The sequence below is a fragment of the Phyllostomus discolor genome, chromosome 6, assembly GCF_004126475.2.
Source record: "Phyllostomus discolor isolate MPI-MPIP mPhyDis1 chromosome 6, mPhyDis1.pri.v3, whole genome shotgun sequence".
NCBI classification, from domain to species: Eukaryota; Metazoa; Chordata; class Mammalia; order Chiroptera; family Phyllostomidae; genus Phyllostomus; species Phyllostomus discolor.
Window position 1 is genome coordinate 40,377,529 of NC_040908.2, and position 23,936 is coordinate 40,401,464.

Sequence of the window (23,936 nt, forward strand, 5' to 3'; positions counted from 1 at the left end):
TGTCCTATCATTAATATTCTTTATTAATTGGATAAAAGATACACAGCTAATGCACAAGAAAACTGTGACCACTAGTATTACCATTGAAATTCTTTCCTATTTGATACCATGTTTTAGTTGTCCGTGGTTTTGGCGAAGTAAAGTGTAAAAGGTGAAATAAAAATGTCATTTTGTTTTGGGGCCAAAACACTTTGAAGTAGTCTGTTTGCATAACTGTTGTAGATTTTTGGAAAATTAAATTGGCATGCAGTTGCTCCAGTAAGGAAAGGAGAAAAAAGTTCTCCACCAGTTAGTTTATCTCTTGATGAGCACAGAGCACAGACAAAGGACAGGTCAACATCAGGGAACAGAAGAGTCAGGTGCTTCCACCCTTCCATCGTCATATTTGTTTTCCATGTTAAACCAATATCCACAGACCCTTTAGTAACATCTTCCATATAATCAGTGCAAAGATTTTGCGGGAAGGTGAAGTTTTGTTAAAGGAATCATTATCCACTTAATTATTGTAAAATTGCATCAAGCTACAATAATGGGCACTTGCAGTCACATTCTTTTGTCATCTATAAAGGATTACTAAATGAATAAAATATAAACATTCTTGAAGTAACTGGGAACTTGGTAACGTATGCTACTTGGACAGGTGTTGGAAAGGCCTGAGGAGAGAATCATAGCTCACCAACTCTGCAGGAACTTTCGGACAAAACAGGAATGTGGTGTAACAAGCACGCGCACAGTGGAGACCGCAAGCACCGTGGGCTCGCTCCGACCTCAGAAGTCGGTTGTACAGCAAACGGTGATCAAGCACTAGGGTCGAGTCCTGCACTGGGCCGAAAAGCACAGCTGATGACAGCCTGGACAGACGCTTCCTGTCTGCATCCCCAATGCGGCTGGCTCTCAGGCAGGCTTGTTGCCCGCCGCCCATCTGCTAGCGTTGAAACTAATCACTGTAGTAATAATGAGCCCTTGAGGTGTTCAAGCCTTTATAGGAGGCGGCCGAGGTCCCTCCTATGAAGGAGGTCCTTTCTTCCTGGTCCCTGCACTTTGGAGTCCGGCTGCGGGGACCCTTGGGCCTTTCCAAACCATCCACAAGGCCGCCAGGACCCCGCCCCCGCCTGAGGGACCGCCCATCAGCCCGGGGCCTGGGAACCTCTCCCCACACCGTCCCGGCAGGCACACCGCCTGGACCCCGCCCCACGGGCGCAGGCTCTCCGCTCTCTTTCTTACGCGCACCTCCTCCCAGCCGCCCGACTCCCAGGCCAGACCTCTCCTGGACCCCCATTCACGGCCTCCCGGGCCTCCTCACCCCACCCATAGCCCACCAGGAACCCCCTACCCCCAGGCCCCGCCCCACCCCGCCCCACCTCGCCCCACCTCGCCCCACCTCGCCCCACCTCGAGGCCCAGCTACGGCACCGGGTCTCTCAGCTCTCAGCGCTCAGCGACCCGGCGCGCGGTGCGGAGCGGTGGGCGGAGCGGCGCAGGGGCGGGGATTTCTGGCACTTAGTGGGCGCCGCGAACGAACGCTCCGGTCCTGGGCTGAGAAGCCGGAAACGTCAGCGACTCAGCCGCACCACGGGACTCAGCCGCACCGCAGCCCCGCCGCCGCGGCCCTGCCTTGTTCTCTGCTGAGGGCGCGCCGCCAGCGCAGACATGGCCAAGTGGGGCCAGGGGGACCCGCGCTGGATCGTGGAGGAGCGGGAGGACGGGACCAACGTGAACAACTGGCACTGGTGCGGCCGGGTGGGGGTCTGGGCCGTGGTCCTGGGCCTCCCTCTCCGGAGTTGCCCGGCGGGCTGGGGGGAGCCCTCTGCGAGCGCCGAGCGCCCTGAGCACTGGGGCTGGGGGGTGAGGGTGCCCTCGTCCCAGGGCGCCTCGGAGGGGCGGGGTCTTGGACAGGTGCACTGGATTCCTTTTCCCTCCCCCAACTACTTGTAGTTGCGACTCATCTGTAGCCTCTGGGCTTGGTAAAGCCCTCTGAGGCCCCGGACGTGGAATCTTGCATGCACTGCCTCTGGGACTTGTTTCCTCCTTTTGAGGTTGGGCTCCAAGAATGGTTTTTGATTTACTTCTTCAACTTTGACAGTCTGTACCGTTAATCAGGTTCTTCCCTTCCCCCCTCCCACATCTAATCCTCTTGATGTTTCTGAAAGTTACAATGAAGCTATAGAGAGTGTGTGTGTGTGGGAGCGAGGGTGTGTTTTGGTTTGTGCATAGTGGAAAGAACAGGCATTTGGATCTCAACTCTGCGTCTAACTTGATGGGTCTCCGGTGAGCCCTGCCTTGGAGGAATTTGAACCCTTTACCCATCCTTTTTGTACCTCATTTGGAACACTGGCGTATTTCTGCCTACCCCGTCCCCCAGAGCTTCAGGAAGTGATGCTCTCTGCCCTGCTCCTCTGAGGGCTGTGGTACCTTCAGGCCATCAAGCTGATGCTGAGGCAGGTCCAGGCAGAGCAAAGCCCCGGGTCTGTGAAGGGATCATTTTCTGGCCCGGGCTCAGAGGAGCTGACCTTTTCCCCCCCCCCCCCCCCCCAGCCGCAGACACATCAGGGACTTCTCTTAGTTCATTTCTGCTTCCCAAAGTGGGAACATTATTTGGGGAGATTGCATGAAGTAATAATATGTGTGAACACACTTCATAATTTATCTTGTTAGAATTATTTGTTATTACTATCTTCTCATATAGTGTATACATTTCCTACTTAGATTGGTAGACCGCCTTTTCCCCAAATAAGCTGGTGTTTTTAAGACAAAAAATACTACTTTATAGAGTAGTTAATACTATCTTAAGGAACCAAGCAGAAGGTTTAAGAAGTATTTGGGACAAAGTTGGTTTGAGAAGCATGTTTGTAGGTTTGAGGGTGGCAGTTCTTCCAAGGCCCCTTGAGGGGAATCAGGCGTATCTGGGCTGGGCAGGTGGTACCACCTGGGCCTTCCATTCATGGCTCTGCCCTTCTGGCTCCTGGCAGGACAGAGCGAGATGCCACCAGCTGGTCTAAGGGGAAGCTCCGTGAGTTCCTGGTGGGCATCGTCGTGGAGAATGAGGCTGGTCGCTGCCAGATCAGTGAGCTGAAGCAGGTGGAAGGCGAGGCTTCCTGCAGCAGCCGCAAAGGGAAGCTGATCTTCTTCTATGAGTGGAACATCAAACTGGGCTGGAAAGGTAACAGGGGCCTTATGGTTCAGGTAGGGCTGGAGGCAGCTGCAGGGTAGACCCCGATGATTCATTATTCATCCATTCAGCAGATATTTTTAGAACTTCTGTGGACCCTGCATTGACTGGCTTCTGAATTAGTGCTCGTAGTTTGGGACACAGCCTTACCACACATGGAGTTCCTTGTCTGACAAGCGTGGGGCTGCCCCTTCTCCCAGCACTCAGAGCTGCTTTGAGCTCTTTGCTTTTAGCTGGACTCTTGTCTGCCAGGCACCTGTGAGCACTAGAATTTCCCAGAGCTGCTGCCTGGAACCCTGTTCCCCCAGACAGCTGCCTGCTGGCTCCTTTGGGCCTTTCAGGTCTTCATCCTCAGTGAAGCCGTCTGTCTGCATCCTGTAAAATTGCGATGCCATCCTTGTACTGTCTTCCTTCCCTACTTTATTTTTTACCACAGTGCTGATATTTGGTATACTATATATGGTTACTTAAATGTTTTGTTTATTATTCTGGTTCTCCCCTTCTCCCACTTCGTCAGGGCAGGGGCTTAAAAATATTAGCTTTATTGAGCTATAATTCGTGTACTGTATAATTCCCCCCTCTCATATACAATTCAGTGGTTTTCATTACAGAGTTGTACAGCCATCACTACAACAGATTCCAGAACGTTTTTATTACTCCTCCCAAACCTGGAACCTATTGGCAGTCACTTCCCCTGTCCTCTGCAGCCTGTGGATTTGCCTGTTCCAGACATTTCGTATGAATGGAATCATGCAGTATGTGTTTTTTTATGATTGTTTTTCACTTAACATGATTTTTTTCAAGGTTCATTCTTGTGTGTAGCATGTTTCATTCTTTTTTGTAGCTGAATGACATCCTTTGGTACAGATATAGCATGTTTTGCTTACCTGCTCATCAGTTAGTGGACATTTGGGTTGTTTTCACTCTTTGGGTCTTTCAGTCAGGAATTGATTGGTTTTGTTGCAGGCCCAGATCACTCTCTGGAATGTTATGTTTGTTGAATGAGTAAATTTCTCCTGTGGTGCCGAGCTCCTGGCTAGGTAGGTAGTCCTTGCTCAATAAATCCTTGTTAAAATAACCACAAGTGTGAAGACAAAGGGAAAAAGGAAGAGAGAGAAGGGGAGATCTGGTTCTAGAAGATTATACTGTGTTAAAGTTGGGCCTCAGCCCAGAAGTCAGCTCCTTTCTTGAGAGTTTGGGTTAGAGAGCCACCTGGTGAGCTGACCTTGGACCTCTGCTCTAGTGGCCACCTCGTCAGCTCAAGCCAGGCCAGAGCCCGGGGAGATGGTCAGCCAATATCAAAAGTGGTCCCACTCCTGCCTTGGAACCTTCTGTTGGGGTTTGCTGTCACTCACTCCTTCAGGAGCTGCTGCTGGATAGTTCATGACTGGGTAGCTCCTCACACTCACCTAGTTCCTCCACCCCACTCCTTGCCAAGACAGGGCTCTGAGGGCCCAGAGGAAGCTCTCAGTGCCCTGTGCCCCTTCCCTCTGCCTAAGCTCAAGGCAACAACCAGCTCCTTTGCAATGAAAGACTCAGCCATGCCCAGGCAGCAGCCAGAGGGCAGGCTGAACAGGACTTGCCCTGACCCTCTGTGCTTTCACCTCTAGCAGTGAGTCCCAGAGGTGGCAAGCAGGACCCGCTGGGGAGGAGGCAATACTCAGGTCTTTTGTTTTGTTTTTTAACTGAATTTTAATTTCACCCCACTCCCTGGTTTATTGATATGTAATTGACTTAGAGCATTGTAGGAGTTTAAGGTGTGCGATGTGATGATCTGATTTGTGCACATACTGTGAAATGATTGTCACTGTGAAGTGACATACTGTGAAGTTTGTCACCTTTGACCTCCTCCATCCCCCACCCCCTGGCAACCGCCAATCTACTCCCTCTCTGTTTTGAGTTTGATTTTTCTACATTACACATATAAAATCATACAGTATTTGTCCTCTGATTTATTTTACTTAGCATAATGCCCTCAAGGTCCATCTCTGTTGATAAAAATAGCGGGATTTCCATTTTTATGGCTAAGTAACAGTCCTGTGTATGTGTGTGTCTCATTTTCTTTACGCCTTCAACCACTGATGGTTACTATGTTGTTTCCATGTCTTGGCTTTTATAAATAGTGCTGAAATGAACAGAGGGGTGCTCTCTCTTTAAGATAGTGATATTATTTCCTTTGAATATAAACCCAGATGTGGAATTGCTGGATCATATGGTAACTCTATTTGTAATTTTTTTGAGGAGCCTCCATACTGTTTCCCACAGTGGCTGTACCCGTCTGCATTCCCACCAGCAGTGCGCAAGGGCTCCCTTTTGTCCACATCCTTGCTCACACTTATTCTTGTTTTGATCATAGCCATTCTAACAGGTGTGAGGTGATGTCTCATGGTGGTTTTGATTTGCTTCCCTGGGGATGAGTGATGTTAAACACCTTTTCGTGTACTTGTCGACCATCATATTAATATCTTCTTTGCATAAATATCTATTTAGGTCATTTGTCCATTTTAAATGACATTTTTTATTTTTTTGCTATTAAGTTGTATGGGTACCTTACATATTTTGGACACTAACCCCTTATCAGATAACGCTTGAAAATATTTTCTCTCATTCTGTAGGTTGTTTTTTCATGTTGATTATTTATTTTGCTGTGCAGAAACTTTTTAGTTTGATGTAGTTCTACTTGTTTTGCTTTTGTTGTCTTTGCTTTTGGTGTCAAATCCCAAAATAATTACCAAGACCCATGCTTGTGTTTTCTTCTAGGAGTTTTATGGTTTCAGGCCTTATGTTCAAGTCTTTAATTCTTTATTTTGAGTTTATTTTTGTGTGGGGTGGAAGATAGTGATCCAGTTACATTTTTATTTAGCACAGCTTTTCCAACAGCATTTATTGAATGTACTCTTGGCTCCTTTGTAATAGAATAATTGGCCACATGTGTATGGTTTTATTTCAGGGCTCTCTATTGTATTCTGTTGATTTGTGTCTGTTTTATGCCAATACCATGCTGTTTTGTCTATTATAGCTTTGTAATATAATTTAACAACAGGACATGTGATGTCTCCAGCTTTGTTCTTTCTCAAGATTGCTTTGGCTATTTGGGAATGTTTGTGGTTCCATATACATTTTAGATTGTTCTATTTCTCTGAGAAATGCCACTAGAAGTTTTATTGGGATTGCATTGAATCTGTGTAGGTTGCTCCCCCCCCCCCCACTTTTTTTTCCTGCTGTGGCTAAGTTTTTTTTTTTTCTAGTTTCTTGAGGTATAAAGTTAGGTTCTTTATTTGAGATCTTTTTTTCTCTTGATTTATAAATTCATTACTACAAACCTCCCTCTTTAGAACTGTGGTTGTTAGCATTCCTTAAGTTTTGGTGTGTTGTGTTTCCATTTTCATTTGTCTTGAGATATTTAAAAAAAATTCCTTTTGATTTCTTTGTGCCATTGGTTGTTCAGGAGTATTTTGTTTAATTTCTATGTGTTTGTGAATTTTACGGCTTTCTTCCTGTTATTGATTTCTAGTTTTATACCACTGTGGCTGGAGAAGATACTCATATTCTCTTTTTGAATTTGTTGAGACTTGTTGTGTGGCCTAACATATGATTTATCCTAGAAAATGTTCCATGGGTGCTTGATAAGAATGTGTATGTATTCTTTTGCTGTCTGATGGGATATACTTATATGTCTGTTGGATCCATATAGTCTACATACAGTGTTGTTCAAATCTGCTATTTCCTTATTGATTTTCTGTCTGGATGATCCATTCTTTGTTGAGAACTGGGTAGTAAAGTCCCCAGCTATTATTGTATCGCTATTTATTTCTCCTTTTAGTTCTCTTAATATTTGCTTTGTATATTTAGGTGCTTCAATGCTGGGGGCATAAATATTTACAGTCATTACATGTTCTTGCTGAATCGACCCCCTTACCATTATACACTGATCTTCTTTGTTTCTTTTAAGAGTTTTTAGTTTAAAGTCTACTTTATCTAATGTAAGGATAGCTGCCCCTGCTTTCTCTGGGTGACCATTTGCTTGCAATGTCTTTTACCCTCCCTGTGCTGTTAGTTCACATGTGTCCTTAAAGCTGGGGTGAGCCTCTTACTGGCAGCATGTTGTCAGATCTTGATGTTTTTTAATCCATTTGTCATTGGGTGTGTTTTGCTTGGAGAATTTAATCCATTTAGGTTTAAATAAATATTGATAGGTAAGGACTTACTGTTGTCACCATGTTAGTTGTTTTCTGTATGTTCCTTGCTTTCTCTCCTGACATCTTCCTTGGGGATGTGATGCCTATTTGAGGCAGTATGCTGTGACCACTTTTCATAATCTCTTATGTATCTACTACAGGCATTTCTCTGTGATTACTTTGAGGTTTACATAACACACCTTAAATTTGTAACATCCTATTTATACTGGTAACAACTTAACTTCAATAGCATACGGAAATTTATATTTTTTTCTCCCCAACATTGTAGGTTATTGATGTTACAATTGAGTTTAAATGTTATCATTTATTTTAATGGATTTTAACTGATATAATGAATGTTACAATTTACTTTAAGTTTTTCTTAAAGTAAATAGAAAAAATCATAGGCTACCATATTTATAAGTTATAGTTATTTTTAATGTTTCTTTTTTAACTTTTAAAGTAGAGTTTTGACTTCTGGCCAAGATGGAGACATAGGTGGACTCACCATACCTCCATGCACAACCAAGGTTGGAACAACAACAATTTAGAGGTAGAATAACACCCAGAACTGACAGAAAATTTATCTGAATGGAAGTTGGACAGCCGAGAAGTTGAAATAGACCCGTTCATCCAGACCAGTAGGAGGGGCAGAGACAAGCAGCCAGGTGCAGAGAACAGGGAGAATTGGGCGCATAAGGCAACCGGGAGCATGTAAGGCATCTGGGGTGCGCAAGATCACAGCAGGTGGACTCTTGAGTACGCAACTGGCAGCTGGCAGACCCAGTGAGGCGGCGATTGTGGAGCAGGGCAGAGCGCACAACCCAGGATCCCAGGGAAGGGACTGAGGTCCCACGGAGAACGGAGCTACCGCCATTGTTCCCTCTCAATGCCACCCTCACATACAACATCACAATCTAGCCACTGGGGTGCCCGGCCCTGGTGAACACCTAAGGCTCTGCCCCTCACTGTAACAGGAGTGACCAGGCCGGAAAAAAAAAAAGAGAGAGAGAAAGAGATGGCTCAAACAGAAGCACAAATCAGTGCCCCAGAACTAATCCTTTTGAGTGACCAAGAGATAGCTAACTTATCAGATGCACAGTTCAAAACACTGGTGATCAGGAAGCTCACAGAATTGGTTGATTTTGGTCACAAATTAGATGAACAAATGCAGGTTACCATAAAAGAAATGAAGGAAAATGCACAGGGAACCAATAGTGGTGGGAAGGAAACTGGGACTCAAAACAATAGAGTGGACCAGAAGGAAGAAAGAAACAACCAAACAGGAAAGAATGGAAAAATAAGAACTCAAAAAAACGAGAAGGATCTTAGGAACCTCCAGGACATCTTTAAACATCCCAACATCCGAATTATAGGGGTACCAGAAGGGGAAGAGGAAAAGCAACAGATTGAGCACGTATTTGAACAAATAATAAAGGAGAACTTCCCCATTCTGGCAAAGGATATAGACTTCCAGGAAGTCCAGGAAGCTCAGAGAGTCCCAAAGAAGTTGGACCCAAGGAGGAACACACCAATGCACATCATAATTACATTAGCCAAGGTGAAAATGAAGGAGAGAATACTAGAAGCAGCAAGAGATAAGGGGAGAGTCACCTACAAAGGAGTTCCCATCAGACTGTCAGCTGATTTCTCAAAAGAGATCTTACAGGCAAGAAGGGGCTGGAAAGAAATATTCCAAGTCATGAAAGGCAAGGATCTACATCCCAGATTGCTCTATCCAGCAAAGCTTTTATTTAGAATGGAAAGGCAGATAAAGTGCTTCTCAGATAAGGTCAAGTTAAAGGAGTTCATCATCACCAATCCCTTATTTTATGAAATATTAAAGGGACTTATCTAAGAAAAGAAGATTAAAAAAAAACATGTATAGTAAAAGGACAGCAAACTCACGATTATGAACAACCACACCAAAAGCAAAACCAAAAGAAACTAAACAACTAGAACAGGAACAGAACCACAGAAATGGAGATCACATGGAGGGTTAGCACCAGGGGAGTGGGAGGAGGAGAGAGGGGGAAAAGGTACAGAGAATAAGTAGCATAGATGGTAGGTAGAAAATAGACAGGCGGAGGGTAAGAATAGTATGAGGAATGTAGAAGCTAAAGAACTTATAAGTATGACACATGGACATGAACTAAAGGCGGGGAAGTGGGTGGGAGAGGGTGTACAGGGTGAAGGGGAGTGAAGGGGGGAATGGGACAACTGTAATAGTATAATCAATAAAATATATTTAAAATAATAAATAAAAAATAAATAGAGTTTTAAGTGCATTATACACTACCATTACAATATTAGATAATCTGACTTTGACTATATATTTATCATTAGTAGTGAATATGATACATTTCTATGTTTTTATTATGCTAATTAGCATCTTTATATTTTAGTTCAAACAATGCTCCTTAGCAGTTCTTATAGGCAGGTTCAGTGATGCTGAATACCCTGAGCTTCTGTTTGTTTAAGAAAGTCTTTATTTCTCCTTAATTTGTGAAGGACAGCTCTGCTGGGTATAGTGTTCTCGCTTGATAGTCTTTCCTTTTTTCTTTCTTTCTTTATCCTCCTCCTCCTCTCTCTTTTTAAATTATACTTTATTGACTATGCTATTACAATTTTCCTGATTTTTACCCTTTTGCCCCCTACACCTAGCACCCCCACTCCCTCAGGCAATCCCCTCACCATTGTTCATGTCCATGGGTCATGCATATAGGCTCTTTGGCTGCTTCATTCCTACACTGTACTTTACATCCCGTGACTATTCTGTAACTACCTATTTGCACTTCTTAATCCCCTCACCTCTTCACCCATTCCCTCACTGTCCCCTCCCATCTGGAAACCATCAAAACATTCTCTGTATCCATGATTCTATCTCTGTTCTTCTTTGCTTAGTTTGTGTTTTAGATTCAATTGTTGATAGATATGCATTTATTGCCATTTTCTTGTTCCTGGTTGCGATCTTCTGTTTCTTAAATAAGTCCCTTTTACATAAGTTCCTTTACCTTTTTCTTGTCTGGGAAGCTCTTTATCTCCCCCTCAATTCTAAATGATAGCTTTGCTGGGTACAGCAACCTTGTTTGTAGGTCCCTGCTTTTCATGACTTCGAATATTTCTTGCTCTAGTTCCTTCTAGCCTGACAAGTTTCTTTTGAGAAATCAGCTGACAGCCTTTTGGGAACTCCCTTGTAGGTAACTAACTTCTTTTTTCTTGTTGCTTTTAAGATTCTCTCTTTGTCTTTAACCTTTGGTATTTTAATGATGATATGTCTTATTTGGGATTCTCTGTGCTTCCTAGATTTATAGGTCTGTTTCTTCACCAGGTTATGGAAGTTCTCCATCATTTTCTTTCACATAAGTTTTTAATTCCTTGCTTTCACTCTTCTGGCACTCCCCTGATGCAAGTTGTCACAGAGGGTCCTTACAGTGTTGTCATTTTGTTGGATTCTGTTTTCTTTTTGCTGTTTTGATTGGGTGTTTTTTGCTTCTGTATCCTCCAAGTCTCTGATTTGATCTTCTGCTTCATCTATTCCACTGTTGATTCCTGGTAATGTATTCTTAAAACACTTTTTTTTTTTACTTATTGATTTTAGACAGAGAGAGGTGAAGGGAGAGAGAGAGAAACATCAATTTGTTGCTCCATTACTTATGCATTTATTGGTTGATTCTTGTATGTGCCCTGACTGGGGACTGAACCAGCAACCTTGGCATATCGGGACAACACTCTATCCAACTGAGCTACCTGGCCAGGGCCTGTATCCTTCATTTCAGTTCATTTATTCTTCAGTTCTGACTGGTTCTTTTTTATGATTTCTAGTTTCATTTTTATATTTTTAATCTCTTAACTTATTAAGTTTATCTATTCTTTCCCTGTGTTCTTTGAGTATCCTAAAACCAGTGTTTTGAACTCTACATCTAGCAGATTGCTTGTCTCCATTTTGATTAGGTTTCTTTTTGGAGTTTTATTCTGTTTGTTCATTTGGGCCACATTTCTTTGTCTCTTCATTTGGCATCCTCCCTGTGTCTGTTTCTATGTATTGGGTAGAGCTGCTATGTCCCCAGGCTTGATAATGTGGTCTTATGTAGTAGGTGTCCTCTAGGGTCCAGTGGCACAGCCTCCCCGTTTACCTGCGCTGAGCACTGCAGGTATACCCCACCCCATGTGGGCTGTGTACACCCTCATATTGTAGTTGAGCCTTGAGTGCTGTTGGGATGTTAATGGGAGAGATTTACCCCCAGGTTAATTGGCTGCAAAGAGTGCTAGAACCACTGTATGGGATCAGCTGTGAAGCAAGAGCCAAGACTGGCTGTTCATATAGAAAAGCCACTGGAAACAGCTTGGGTGGGTGCACAAGTTAGGTGGGGCAAGGTCTCAGAAAATCACCAGGGTGGGCAAACAGGGTTAGCCATGGCCAGGGAGATTCATATATGGCACCTGCCTGCTGGCACTGTTGGAGGAGGGCTCAGAAAAGGAACAATGGCTTCTGCCAGAATTTCTGTCAGAGAAAGCTGCTCCTCCAGTTCTCTCTGATGCCAGACAATTCTATTCTGCTCCATATGTCTCCGGTGCTTTTTGAGATGCTGCCTAGGGCTGGACCTCAGAGCAGGTGAGTCTGAGTAAGTCTGAGTGTGGGCCCTGTAAGAGGAATGCCTGGGGCTCTAGAACCCCCCCCCCATCTCACTCAACTACAGTCCTGCTGGTTTTTACAGCCAGAAGTGGGGACTTCTTTTCCTGGCATTGAACCCTGGGTTGGGGGGCTTGTTGTGGGGCTGGACCACTCTCTCCTCAGGGGGCACCACCATAGCTGAGGTATGCCACCTGATTTTTATCTGCCTCATGTGGGTGTCAGATGAGCCTGTTTCGAGTCTCTGTCCCTACTGCCAGTCTCAATGTAGTTTCTTTATATCCTTAGGTCACAGGTGGCAAACACAAGGCCCACAGGCCAAATCCGGCCCTCCACCTTGTTTTATCTGGCCCAGCACCTTGTTTCTACCTGGTGGCAGCACTGAGCTCCTTGCCCCTAATTAAGTAGTTACATTTGTACAGTCCTAAAATTATATTCGGCCCTTTGAAGGCAACCATGAGGCTGATGTGGCCCCTGGTGAAAATGAGTTCGACACCCCTGTCTTAGATCTAAGACTTCCATTCAGCTCGACTTCAGGCAGTTCTGAGTGATGGTTGTTTTGTAGTGTGATTGTAATTTTGATGTGGTTGTGGGAGGATGCGGGTAACCACATTTATCCACGTTGCCGTCGTGACCAGAGCCCCGACACTCCTCTCTCAGTATGTTGAGTATATAGTCTGACAGTTGGCTAGCTGTGTTCCGTGGTCACACTGGCCACTAGCTGGGCTCTGCATTTACCTTTAGTCATGTGGGGTCACTGGCTGTGTTCCCCAACAGAACACTGCCACTGTTTGGACTGTGATTGGGCAGTCTGTAGGCTGGTCTCCGCATTTGCTCCTGAGTGGGTGGGGTCTCAGGCTATGATCCCTGACCAGATGGTGCCATGGGCTGGATTCTGTTAGGCAGGGTTGCAGGTGGGCTTTGCAGTTGGACCCAGCCTCAGGCTGTGCTCTGTGATCAGGTGGGCATACAGATTGCCTTCGGGTTCAGCAGGTCTGCAGGTTACCTTTGTGAACAGGTGGGCCAGTAGGCTGGTGGGCTACTGGCTGTGCTAGACCCTTTAGCAAGGTTGCGGTCTCGGTCAGGAGGTGTCTCCCGCAGTTGAGTGGGGTCATTGACTGGGCTCCCTCTCTAGCTAAGGGAGGCCTCAAGCTGTGTTTTGCATTTAGGCTGGGCTCTCGGCCGGGCTCTGAGTCTGCTTAGGGTCACTGTTCAGGCTCCCTAGTTATGTGGGGCCAGAGGAGAGGACTGCTGGTCAGGCTTCTAGAATAGTGGGAACTGGAGGCTGTGCTCAGCGGTTGAGCTGCCCTGCCTGTGTGGGGCAATAGAATGAGCGCTACAGCTAGCTTCAGCCCTTTGGCTGGGGATGCCGAGCAGAATTGCTGATGGAGGTCCCTAGCCAGACAGGGCTACTGCTCAGCTCTGCAGATGAGTTGTCACTGACCGGGCTCTCTGCTCAGAGTGCTGTCCACTGAGACTTGAGGGAGTGCTGTAACATACATGATTGTCTAACCACTCTGCCATACACCTGAAACTGATACAAAGTAATAGTGAATGTAAACTGTAATTGAGGAATAAAATTTAAAAAAAAGGTTTGAGGGCTGGTTGCTGAAAGCCCTGCCTCCACTCCTCTGATTCCCAGTGGTCTCTGTGAGGTAAGTCTGGAGCAGCCTCCTAGGCAGCACCCCACAAGTCTGGGGAGCTGGATGTCCACCTTGTGCTTTCCCCTCCGCTGGAGAAACCGCCGGGGGGCCCTCTCAGTGTGGCTCTGTGCAGCCTGGGGCAGGGGTGATTTGGTCAGAGTGTTACTCCTCCTCTTAGCCTTCACATGTGGTCCTTCTCTGCCTCTGGTCCAGGAGGGTGTTGCAGTCTCAACTCTGGTTCTGGGATTTTAACAGAGGCATCTTGTCTACAGAGAGCTGCCAGTTGGTCATTTTGTAAGGGGACTGACTCCGGACTAACCTATGTTGCTATCTTTATGTTGTCACTGCAGTTGACACTCTGGTGTTGGGGAAAAAAGTCAACTGCATGGAGTCCACATAGAGCTTCCCCATGATCAGAACTCATTGTCCCTTTCTGTCCCTCCATCCCTTTTGTGACTCATCAGGATGGCCCTTTACCCTGCTTTAATGTGGTAAAGACTTTTGGGGGTTGAAAAAATAAACACTGGTTGCAGAACCACTCAATCCAGCCCTGTGCGTCCACCGACCCATGATTTTGTGTGTCCATTCCCAGGCCAGGTTCTACCCCTGCTTTTCCTGGTGGCTTACCTGTAATCTGGGACAGGAGAACAGGGTCAGGTTTGGTACCTGTTTTGTTGGTAAAGTCTTATGCCTGCATTATCACGAGCTGTGGTGGCACCCTGTGAGGAGGGTGGGCTAGTCAGTTATGCAGGAAAGTTCTGCATAAACCAGTTGTTACTTTGTAAATGAAGAACACATTTTGCTCATTTTAGGTATAATTAAAGAATCTGGTGTGAAGCACAAGGGATTGATTGAAATACCCAACCTTTCTGAAGAAAATGAAGTAGATGACACTGAGGTGAGGTATCTGATATTTCATTTCCCCCTTTTTTTAAATCAAGCTTCTGCTGTAGAAGTTGAAGATTTGAAAAACTGCTCATCAGACTGTGTGATTCCTGTGCTGTAATTTTGGTGAACTGTCGTGGGCTCCTTTGCTGAGAATTGCTCACTGGGGGGGGGGGGGGGGGGGGCGGGCAGCACAGTGGCATAGGGAAGAGTAAGCTGAGGGAGTAACCCTAGACGGCCCCATGGCCCGGGTGTGGGGCCTGGGCAGGTGGCCGCAGCCTTCGAGGACTCCTCATCTGTGGAATGGGGTTAATCCATCTTGCAGGGATGGCATGTGACAGTGTACGTACTGTAAAGGGATTAACAGCACGCAGTTTGGCGACAGTTCTCCCCTGCATCTTTGCTGTTTCCCTTTAACAGTGAAAATTCTCAGCTTTTAGCTATGATGTCCTTTGGTTAATATATATAATTCGTAAACTAGTTAGTACCTATCACTTTTGACTGGCTAGGTCTCATAGTTCTTGGGAGATAGAGCATGTGTATCTCCTAACTGTGGTTTTCAGCTAGTGCCTTCTGGAAGCTGAGTTTGGTTCTGGGGAGAAACAGTTTGTAGGGTTGCTATATTTTCTAAACCAAATAGTTTTTGACAAAAGGTCTTTTTTGATTAGTGAAATTATTCAAGGTGAAGGCTTTCAAAGATATAAAAACTAAATCACACTGAGCAACACGTCTATATAGTTATACAATGAGAAAAGCAGGGCTGTCTCAGACGTATCTTCAGCGATGTGGTTGCTGTACTCAGGGGCTGTGATTTCACTTTGCCATATTCCAGTCCATCAACTGAGAAGTTTTCATCATCATGTGAAACTGGTCTTTGAGTTTCAATCCTTGGTGGCGTCACAGAACAGACTCTCTAGACGGTACCTGGAACAAGCCCAGCTCAACTGCATCACAGGACACTAAATGATTTCTAACCAACCCCACTTTTCATTCTGAGAATAAGTACCACAGAGATGTCCCCAGAGCATTTTGGGGTTTCCCTCTCCGTCTCCCCCCATTTCCCTCCCCTCTCCTCCTTTCCTCTCTTTTCTTACCTCCTCTTCTGCTCATTTTCCTCTCCTTTTCCCAACTCTCCTTCCTCCCTGCCAAAAAAAATGTGTAGCTCAAGGCCATGTTATATGGGAACTTGTTTTTCTTAATTACACTGGCTTTGGGGTTCTAGACCAGCGCTGTTCAATAGAAATATAATGCAAGCCAAATACAGAATTTAGGATTTTCTAGCAGCCATATTAAAAAAAAAGTTAAAAGAAACAGGTGAAATTAATTTTAACGTTTTTATTTAACCCAATATATAAAAATACCATTTCAACATGTAATTAATATAAAAATTATTAGATTACTTTACATTTTTTTGTTTTGTACTAAGTCTCTCAAGTTTGGTTTGTATTTCTTTATACTTCTAGCACATCTCAAATCAAACCAGCCACATTTCAAGTGCTCAGTAACCACATGGGGCTAGTGGCTACCATACTGGACAGCGCATTTCTAGACCCTGATAAAAGCCATAAACTACATCATCAATGTAATACATATACATATAAAATTTTGAATGCAAATTAAGGGGCTCACATTCTTAGAAGTCCATTCAAGATTTGGCCAACACAATCAATGGAGCCTTGATTTAAAAGCCTTTACAGCTTCTCAAACTATAGGAAGAATCCTGTCACAGCTCTGGTGTAGCCACTTCTTCCCCTTCCCTCACAGTCACGTGTCCCAATGTTGGAAGAATACATCAAACCAGGTTTTTCTTAGGTTTGTATTTTTCTGATTTGTAGGTGAACGTGAGTAAAAAGAAAGGAGATGGGGATATACTGAAGGATCTTATGAAAACCGCAGGCACCGCCAAGGTCAGGGAGGCCCTTGGAGATTACCTGAAGGCACTAAAGACGGGTAAAGAAGGCATCCCTCATGACCCCAGGGGTCCCTTTTCTATTTACCCAAGTTATGCTCTGCGCCGTGGTCTGGATTCACAGGTTAAGCTGATATCTCAGGCTTCAGAAACTAACTCTTTATGCTGCAGGATAAGCTCTATAGTGTGGATGGTGGAGCTAGTCATGAGTAAGGCCATGATTAGTTATTATCAGTATTGCAGCATGAACCATTTTGCCTACAGAATTGTTAATAGTTTTCTGGAATAATTATTTAATCAGTCATTTGTATAATTACTTATTTAATGTCTTCCCTGCTAGACCATAAGCTCCCTGAGGGCATGGAAGGTGTCTGTCTTGTTCATTGCTGTATCTCCAGTATCTAGCATAATGCCTGGCACATAGTAGTAGGTGCTTAATAAAATTTTGTTGAATGAATGAATGAAAGTGACTGTAGGTAATACAGGTGTAGTGAGGTTTACCTAGGTAATTCCTACACCGTATGGAAGTGAGATTATTTACTGTTTTCTTACCTAGAGAAGTTACTTGCCAGGCAAAATGGCCAACAGGGCCTGTATGTCTGCGCACAATCCTTGGATTCTGCTATGTGTCTAGGTGTTGGCATAGATGGATTTGAGGTTGCCACTTCTCCCTGGAGACCACACACATGGCTGGCCACAGGCGGGAATACCATGAGGCTGGTATTTGCGAGGTGGTGGTGAAGCAATGAGGAAGTATTTGTAGAGTACAGGAAGAGGACATGAAGTATGCTTCTGACAGTACACAACGGCCAGTTAATAGTTAACTGAGCTTTCTGGAAAACAACATTTGAAACTTTTGTGTATTTATCAACAAAAATAGATAAAAGTGAGGCATTTGAAAAGTGAAATAAAAGGCACTTTTTTGTTTTATAACTCGTTAGTTTTATACATATATAAAAAGGAAATGGTCTTGAAATCTTCAAAATGATTTAGGAATTCTCATATTCTCATAGATATCAGTTCTTTAATTTTCCTATATGCTGTTTGGGGTTTTCTGCCTATTTGTGCTGAAAAGGAAAAAGTTCCTTATTAAAACCATCTCTCATTTTTCTTTGTAGAATTTACAATGGGAATGATTTTACCAACAAAAGCCACGGCAACACAGGAACTGACTATTAAAAAGAAACTGAGTGAAAATACCTTGCAGGTATGATCTCTGGTGGTCAATATGTAGAGAAGGGGCTTAGTGTGAATTCTTCAAAGCTCTCAACAGCCTTCCGATGATGGCCTGAAAGAATACCAGGGAGGGCCAGTTAATCCACCCTTACATCCTATCTTCTGCCTTTTTTGAGGGGGAAGTGACTTGCATCTTTGACGGAAGGGAATGTATAAATGCCTTTTGGGGGGATCAATACTGAATTTCATCGAAGACTTGTAAAGGCACAGTTCTTTGGTAGGCAGCAGGTTATAAAACCAGGAGACTTTGAAGCTCACATACCACAGTGGACCATCCTTCTCTCCAAACTTTTGGATTGGGAGGTTTTAGATCCTGTTCTTGGAATCTGGTACTGTAAAATTGACACTCTTGGTCCTTATGTGCTGTTGTCCTTCATCTGCTTATCTGCATGCCTTCTGGTCCATATTTATATGTCCAAATAGGATTTGGGGTGTTAAGTCATAGCTTGGGAGTAGAACAGAGTTTAAGAGCTCATAGGAATAATAAGCACCATTCCCAAAATAAAGGTCTGGACTGGTGGTACTAAGAGACCTTTTCATGCTATTTCCATGTTTCTGGAATGGGTAGTGTGGAATTTGGGATATATTAGTGTTTTATTAAGCCTGGAAAACTGAATTTTTAAATTTAAGCAGCTTTACCTCTTGGCATGCTAATTATTCTTTGGAACCTCTTCTCCAGACTCAGGTGCCCCTTGGTGTGAGGATTCCCACTATAGCACTGCACATGACGGAACTGTTCGACACAGCTGTGGAACGGCTGTACAGCATCTTCACTGTCAAAGATGTAAGTAACTTCTCAAGCTAGGATCTTAAGCGCTGATACTGGAGGACATGTGCCACTAAGAGCTGGAGCTTGTCTTTTTGTTTTCCTTATATTCCTATTTTTCTGATTGAAGGGATCTAGAAGTGTGGGGATAGAAGTCTTCAGGTAGCTTCTGAAATATTTGATGGGGGGAAGGATGGACATCTTGGGGGGAAATATATAAACAGTTGGGGGATACATTCATTTACTTCATTTTCTCCCTCTGCAAGAAAAAGAGAAAAGAAAGCTAAACTAATTACAAGCTCATATTCAGGACTTAAAAAAAAACTCATAGTAATTGTTACATGCTGAAGTAACATGTCTTACTGTTTTTCTTGGTTAGCTGGTACAAAAATTTTCTAAATCTCCTGCCATATTAGAAGCTGAAAAGGGAGGGAAATTCCAAATGTTTGATGGGAACATCACCGGTGAATATATAGAACTGGTAAGTAATCTTACAGTTAAAGAAAATAAGCTGGGGACCGACTCCTGTTTCCGTTTCTATTGCTTTTTAAATTAATGCTATTTTTAACTGCTTTGGGGTTTTATTTGAGCTCACAAAAACTTGAGAACTTTATATAGTTGGTTATAGAACAAATAAAAAATGTTACATATTATGAGAAAGTTGAAGCCTTAGTTTCATAGTATTTGGGCAAGTGCTTATGATTTTAGAAGAGTAAGATTCTCCCAAATCTTTGTGTATAACATTCAGCTTTCTGCCACCTCAATCACTGGGATCTGCATTGTCAGATGTCAGGTGACTTACCATTGACATTGGTTCTGTTTTTGTTACCCATGTTACTACACTTCTGTCCTTGATATTAACTGCTGTTATGGACATTTTGGCACTAGGGACAATGAATTCTACAATGGTACGGACATATAAACTGGAAGATGGAATTGTATATTGTTCATTGATTACTTTTGGTACATAGGGGTTTTGATGAAAGGCTTGGGTGTTTTTCTGTACAGTACTATAGGAAATTTTAAGATGTTTTCAATATAATTTCCTTTGTTTCCAGTTAACAAATGAAAAGATCGTCATGAAATGGAGATGTAGGAACTGGCCAGAAGGTATGTTATTGGTACTGCTTGCTTTAAGAGTCCACAAACAAGCTGCTTTCCTCCTCACTGTGAAAAGCAGGTAGTAGTACTTAGTTTTCCTCTTCATGTTTCCTATTTTTCTTCCAGAACACTATGCAACAGTTATACTGAATTTTGTGCCTGCTCTAGGGCAAACGGAATTACAATTGGACTGTAAAGGAGTTCCTGTCTGTAAAGAAGAGAATATGAAATTCTGTTGGCAGAAACAGCATTTTGAAGAAATAAAAGGCTTACTGCAGCTGACCACTCTAAATGGTTGAATTACAAGATTTTATAAGGGCATTACTTTTTGTAAGCAGAAAAGTGTCATTACTTCTTCCTATTTCTTTTAAAAAAAGAAAACAACACTCATTAATTTCTAGTGGGTGAAATCCATGAACTTTTACAGAATTTAAAGCATTGTTTGAATCTTTCCTATTAGACTCTCCATTGAGTTAGAAGCAGCAAGCAACCTGAAATTAAGTATTTAACCTTACCTCCGATAGATGCTCCTCTGGGACAAGACTGAATCCCTGAGTACAGATAGTTGAAGTTTCCCAACCTAAAGCTTGTCATTGTAGCAAGCTTACTTTCAGCTGTAGTTTTAGTTCAGGAAGACAAAAAATGAGTGGCATGTTGATATCATTCCTTTATTTACTTCAGGGTTTGTAAGGTGGGTAGCTCTTAGGTAGTGAAACAGTGGCATGTTGCACTCAGAAGCATGTTGAAGTGAGGACGAGTTGGTTGTATTAACACTTCTCCCAGCAGCAGTTAAGTATTTCAAGGTGGAGAGGACTAAAAAGTCTTATGGGAATTAAGTTACGTGTTGGACTGCTACTAACACTTCTAACGAAATAGACTATAATGGATAAGTGCTTCCCTCGTTCACAGTTTTCTCATTACTGTGAAGACTGAAGCACCATATGTAAACAAATGAAAACTCATCACAATCAGTTTAATTAAGTGCACAGAATAGCAATCAGTCATGTCAATAAAAATAAAACAATTATTTTTACATCAAGTGTGCTTTATTTCCTCCACAGGTATTCTGTTAAATAAAGCACCATTTATATACTGCCAGGCCACAGCTAAAGAGGATTCTTTACAGAATCAAATTTCTTGTGGTTGTTCCGTATACAAGTAAACTTAATTTTGATAATAAGAACCACAGCGATCGGAGGCAATCTGCCTCTATTATAAGGTACAAAACTGGCACAGAGGACACCATATTATACACAGTAAAAATGCTGTAAGTTTAAATTACATTGTACAGGGCCAGAGAACCCTGTTCCTCCCAGACAGCCATATTAAAGGAAAGCCACTACAGTGAACTCTTAATTACATAAAACATATCCATTATCTGATTGCCCTTTAGAAAGTATACTGAAGATGCAAATTTTTTTCATCTGGAGTTCTGCCTGACCAGGAATTAAGCCTATAAATCTATCTTGCCATTCAAGCAGAGAGCACTGGACAAACTGAAGCACAAAAACAGAAATAAGCAAAACTTATACAAACAGCATTGGGGGGGGGGGGGCGGGGGCGGCCTTAAAAGTAGACATGCGACACCTCATGTCAAGAAGCAGCCTGGTTTCCTTTGCCAGATATCCTTGTGACCACGTGGATCGTGGACTCGATGGTTCTACACAGCGTATCTAAAATGTCGTGCTGCTGCATGTGACTGAAGAGTCCTCTGGAATGGCCACAACTGAGGGATACAGCAGCCTCAGGGTCCTGGGAGGGCAAAGCTTGACCATCACAGCTTCTCAAGTCAGCTAAGTCAGACAGAACGGCAGAGATAGAAGTAGAAGGGAACTCGGATTCTTCCTCAACTAAGTTAGAATCCTTGGAACAGTGGAGGTCTTTAAATTCTTTACAATCTTCAAATCTACTACTGTTGGACTGTTCTTCGGCATGCTGTGACCTGATATTTGACATGTCTTCTGAAAACGAAGATGGAACTTCCATTCGGTATTCTTTAACAGAACTATTTTCAGGGGAAGGAAGATCTTGCTCAGTTCCTGGATCGATAATTGAGGAGTCTCTCGTCTCATTGTCTGAAGTGCTAGTTGGGGTCAGGACCTCCCTGGTTTCTGTTTTCATGTCGCTGATGCAGCTGTCTACAGTGTGCTCCTCATCACTGCTAACACGCCTTCTTTTCACAGGAGTCGCCCCTTCATCATCTGTGAAGACAAACACTTCTGTAAAAGGAGTCACTAAGCTCACACTGAAGGGCAGTGTCTATGGAAAATTTCCTCTTCAGCATTTATTATATTTCGGAGGCCCAAGTGAACACAAAGCCTACTGTACAGTCAGTTATACCGAGTGTATTCCCTTTTCCCACCCTGAAGGTATATGGGCCCATAAAGCTAACCTTTAGTTTTTCTTTCTTTGGCTTCTTGCTCTTGGAGTGAGTTTCTCTGCTGCAGACAAGTCCTGCATTTACTTAAAAGCTCTTGCAGAGTTGGAATTAGAGCTGGGTTTAATTGTTTGGGAGTGTGTACCGACAGGAGCAAAGCAAGTGCCCGTAGGTCCTACAAAAACCCAGACATGAACATTTCAAATTCTGTAGCCACATCTGACACACTTTGTTTACAGTTCAATGCACATATTTACCTTCCCAGGAATCTACCCTGATTTATTTTTTTAATTCTTGCTTGATATGTTTATTGATTTTAGAGAGAAATGGGGGGGGGGGAGAGAGAAACATCGATTAATTATCTCCTGTATGTGCCCCGACCGGGGATAGAACCTGTAACCTAGGTATGTACCCTGACTGGGATTAAACCAGCAACCTTTTGGTGTATGGGACAACACTCCAACCAACTGAACCACCCAGCCAGGGCTTAATAATTTGTGTGTGTATGTTTTGGGAGAGAGAGAAACATCAACTTGTTTCACTTATTTATGCATTCATTGGTTGCTTGTATGTGCTCTGACTGGGGATTGAACCCACAACCCTGGTGTATGGGGACAGCACTAACCAACTAAGCTACCCGGCCAGGGCTTCTCTGGCTTTTTACAAGAATGCTGAAACCAGAAAGCCAATGTTATGATACTGTATCTCACTGGTTCAAAGTCACTAATACCATTATTTTATGTACCACACCATTAAAATAAGACTGAAGACTCAAATAGTGTTTTCTGAAAATGGGGGTGGGAGTGGGGGAAATCAATAGAATTCATGTAGGAACTTAAAAAACAAACCCTGAATGACCCATAAGAAAGGTAGGCTTTATTAATCCAGAAATCAGTTTCTTAAATATAACTTTGAGTTGTGGAAAACAGGCCTTCCCCACTCCTCTCTGTAATCTATGCTGGCACCTGAGCCTTGTGTTACTGGAAGGCTGCTGCTGGACAAATGCCAGCACACAACTCCAGGTCCCACTATTCTATGACATGGCTATCTTGAGAGTCCATACAAGGCAACTCACTAATTCCCCAGTTTTAACTGGCTTTATAATAGGCAGATCATTAATCTGATTGTTTAGTTACTCATGAGCATCATACATCACAAGGCAATAACAAACATCACAAGTAATTGTTTCAAAAAAGGTAAACAAGTAGAGACAAAGGAAATGTCTTTTAATGGTCCTATTGCCATTATTGCCATTAGCTCATGGCTTCTAATGCAATAGACAGTGTGTGCTATATACACAAAAGCCATAGTGAGCAAATTTTTAAAGATTTGATTAGTTTCTTCATCATATTTGACTTTTACAGGTTGAATAAGTTAAAGCTATGAAATAAAATCATACTAAACCCAATTTAGATGTGGTTTAAGGAAAGCTCTGAAGTGTGTAACTACTGCGTTCCATAGTTCTTACCCCATTTAATGAAGCACTTGCTTTGGACATTTCAATTCGATTGGTAAAGTCAGACTGCAGGTTCTGATACTGATTTATCAAGTTTGTAATAAGGGTGCTGATCAAATTGGCACAGTTTGCTTCAGAAAACACTTGACCCTGAACCTGAAAAAAAGAGATAAAGAAAAAAATCTCCACAAAACTAACATAATGAAAAACCATTAACTAACTGGAGGTAGTATACTGAGTTTTCAAAGTACAACATACCTTTAGAAGAAAATGAGTCATGAATGTGTAGACAATGTTGTTGTTTAGGAAAGTTCTTTCATCCATTAAGATACACTTAATATATTCTGCAAAAACAGGATCTTCACACAAAAGCTTGATGCAGTTTTTTGACAGAGCAGACTAAAGTGGGGAGAAGAAGCTCTGGTGGGTAAGCACTGAAATCGCTGGAAACCTTAAACACACTGCTTACAATGTACATCTGGAGTCTGTAAGCCCTACCAGAAAAGCCACTTTTATCTCAGTCAGTCTACTGAACTTTCAGTCATGGCAACCATCCCCCCCAAGCAATAAAACAATAACTGGGA

General features: G+C 43.2%; 2 protein-coding genes across 3 annotated transcripts in view; one reads left to right on the forward strand and one right to left on the reverse strand.

Moving 5' to 3' along the window:
• The first annotated feature begins 1,505 nt into the window (after nt 1-1,505).
• Nucleotides 1,506-19,874, forward strand: LOC114500145 (activator of 90 kDa heat shock protein ATPase homolog 2). 2 transcript variants are annotated; one of them, XM_028516754.2, is made up of 9 exons: nt 1,506-1,729; nt 2,969-3,159; nt 14,435-14,520; nt 16,343-16,457; nt 17,535-17,623; nt 18,338-18,436; nt 18,798-18,899; nt 19,477-19,528; nt 19,646-19,874. In XM_028516754.2, exons 1-9 carry the CDS (start codon nt 1,650-1,652, stop codon nt 19,816-19,818), a joined length of 987 nt encoding a protein of 328 aa, XP_028372555.1. In that variant the 5' UTR covers nt 1,506-1,649; the 3' UTR covers nt 19,819-19,874. The 2 variants fall into 2 exon arrangements, with proteins under 2 accessions (XP_028372555.1, XP_035883912.1); XM_036028019.1 differs by having other exon boundaries at nt 1,508-1,729; nt 18,332-18,436.
• Nucleotides 19,875-20,471: 597 nt separating this feature from the next.
• Nucleotides 20,472-23,936, reverse strand: part of USP34 (ubiquitin specific peptidase 34) — a 220,960-nt gene continuing 217,495 nt past the window's right edge. The window contains 4 exon segments of the mRNA XM_028516659.2: nt 20,472-21,720; nt 21,912-22,071; nt 23,365-23,508; nt 23,611-23,751. Coding sequence (XP_028372460.1) covers nt 21,113-21,720; nt 21,912-22,071; nt 23,365-23,508; nt 23,611-23,751 — 1,053 coding nt within the window. The 3' untranslated portion in view covers nt 20,472-21,112.

Coding starts and splice junctions, on each gene's coding strand:
- LOC114500145 (XM_036028019.1), top strand. CDS start 1,650: ATGGCCAAGTGGGGCCAGGGGGACCCGCGCTGGATCGTGGAGGAGCGG. Junction 14,521..16,342: donor ATGAAGTAGATGACACTGAG/GTGAGGTATCTG, acceptor TCTGATTTGTAG/GTGAACGTGAGTAAAAAGAA. Junction 16,458..17,534: donor CCTGAAGGCACTAAAGACGG/GTAAAGAAGGCA, acceptor TTTTCTTTGTAG/AATTTACAATGGGAATGATT.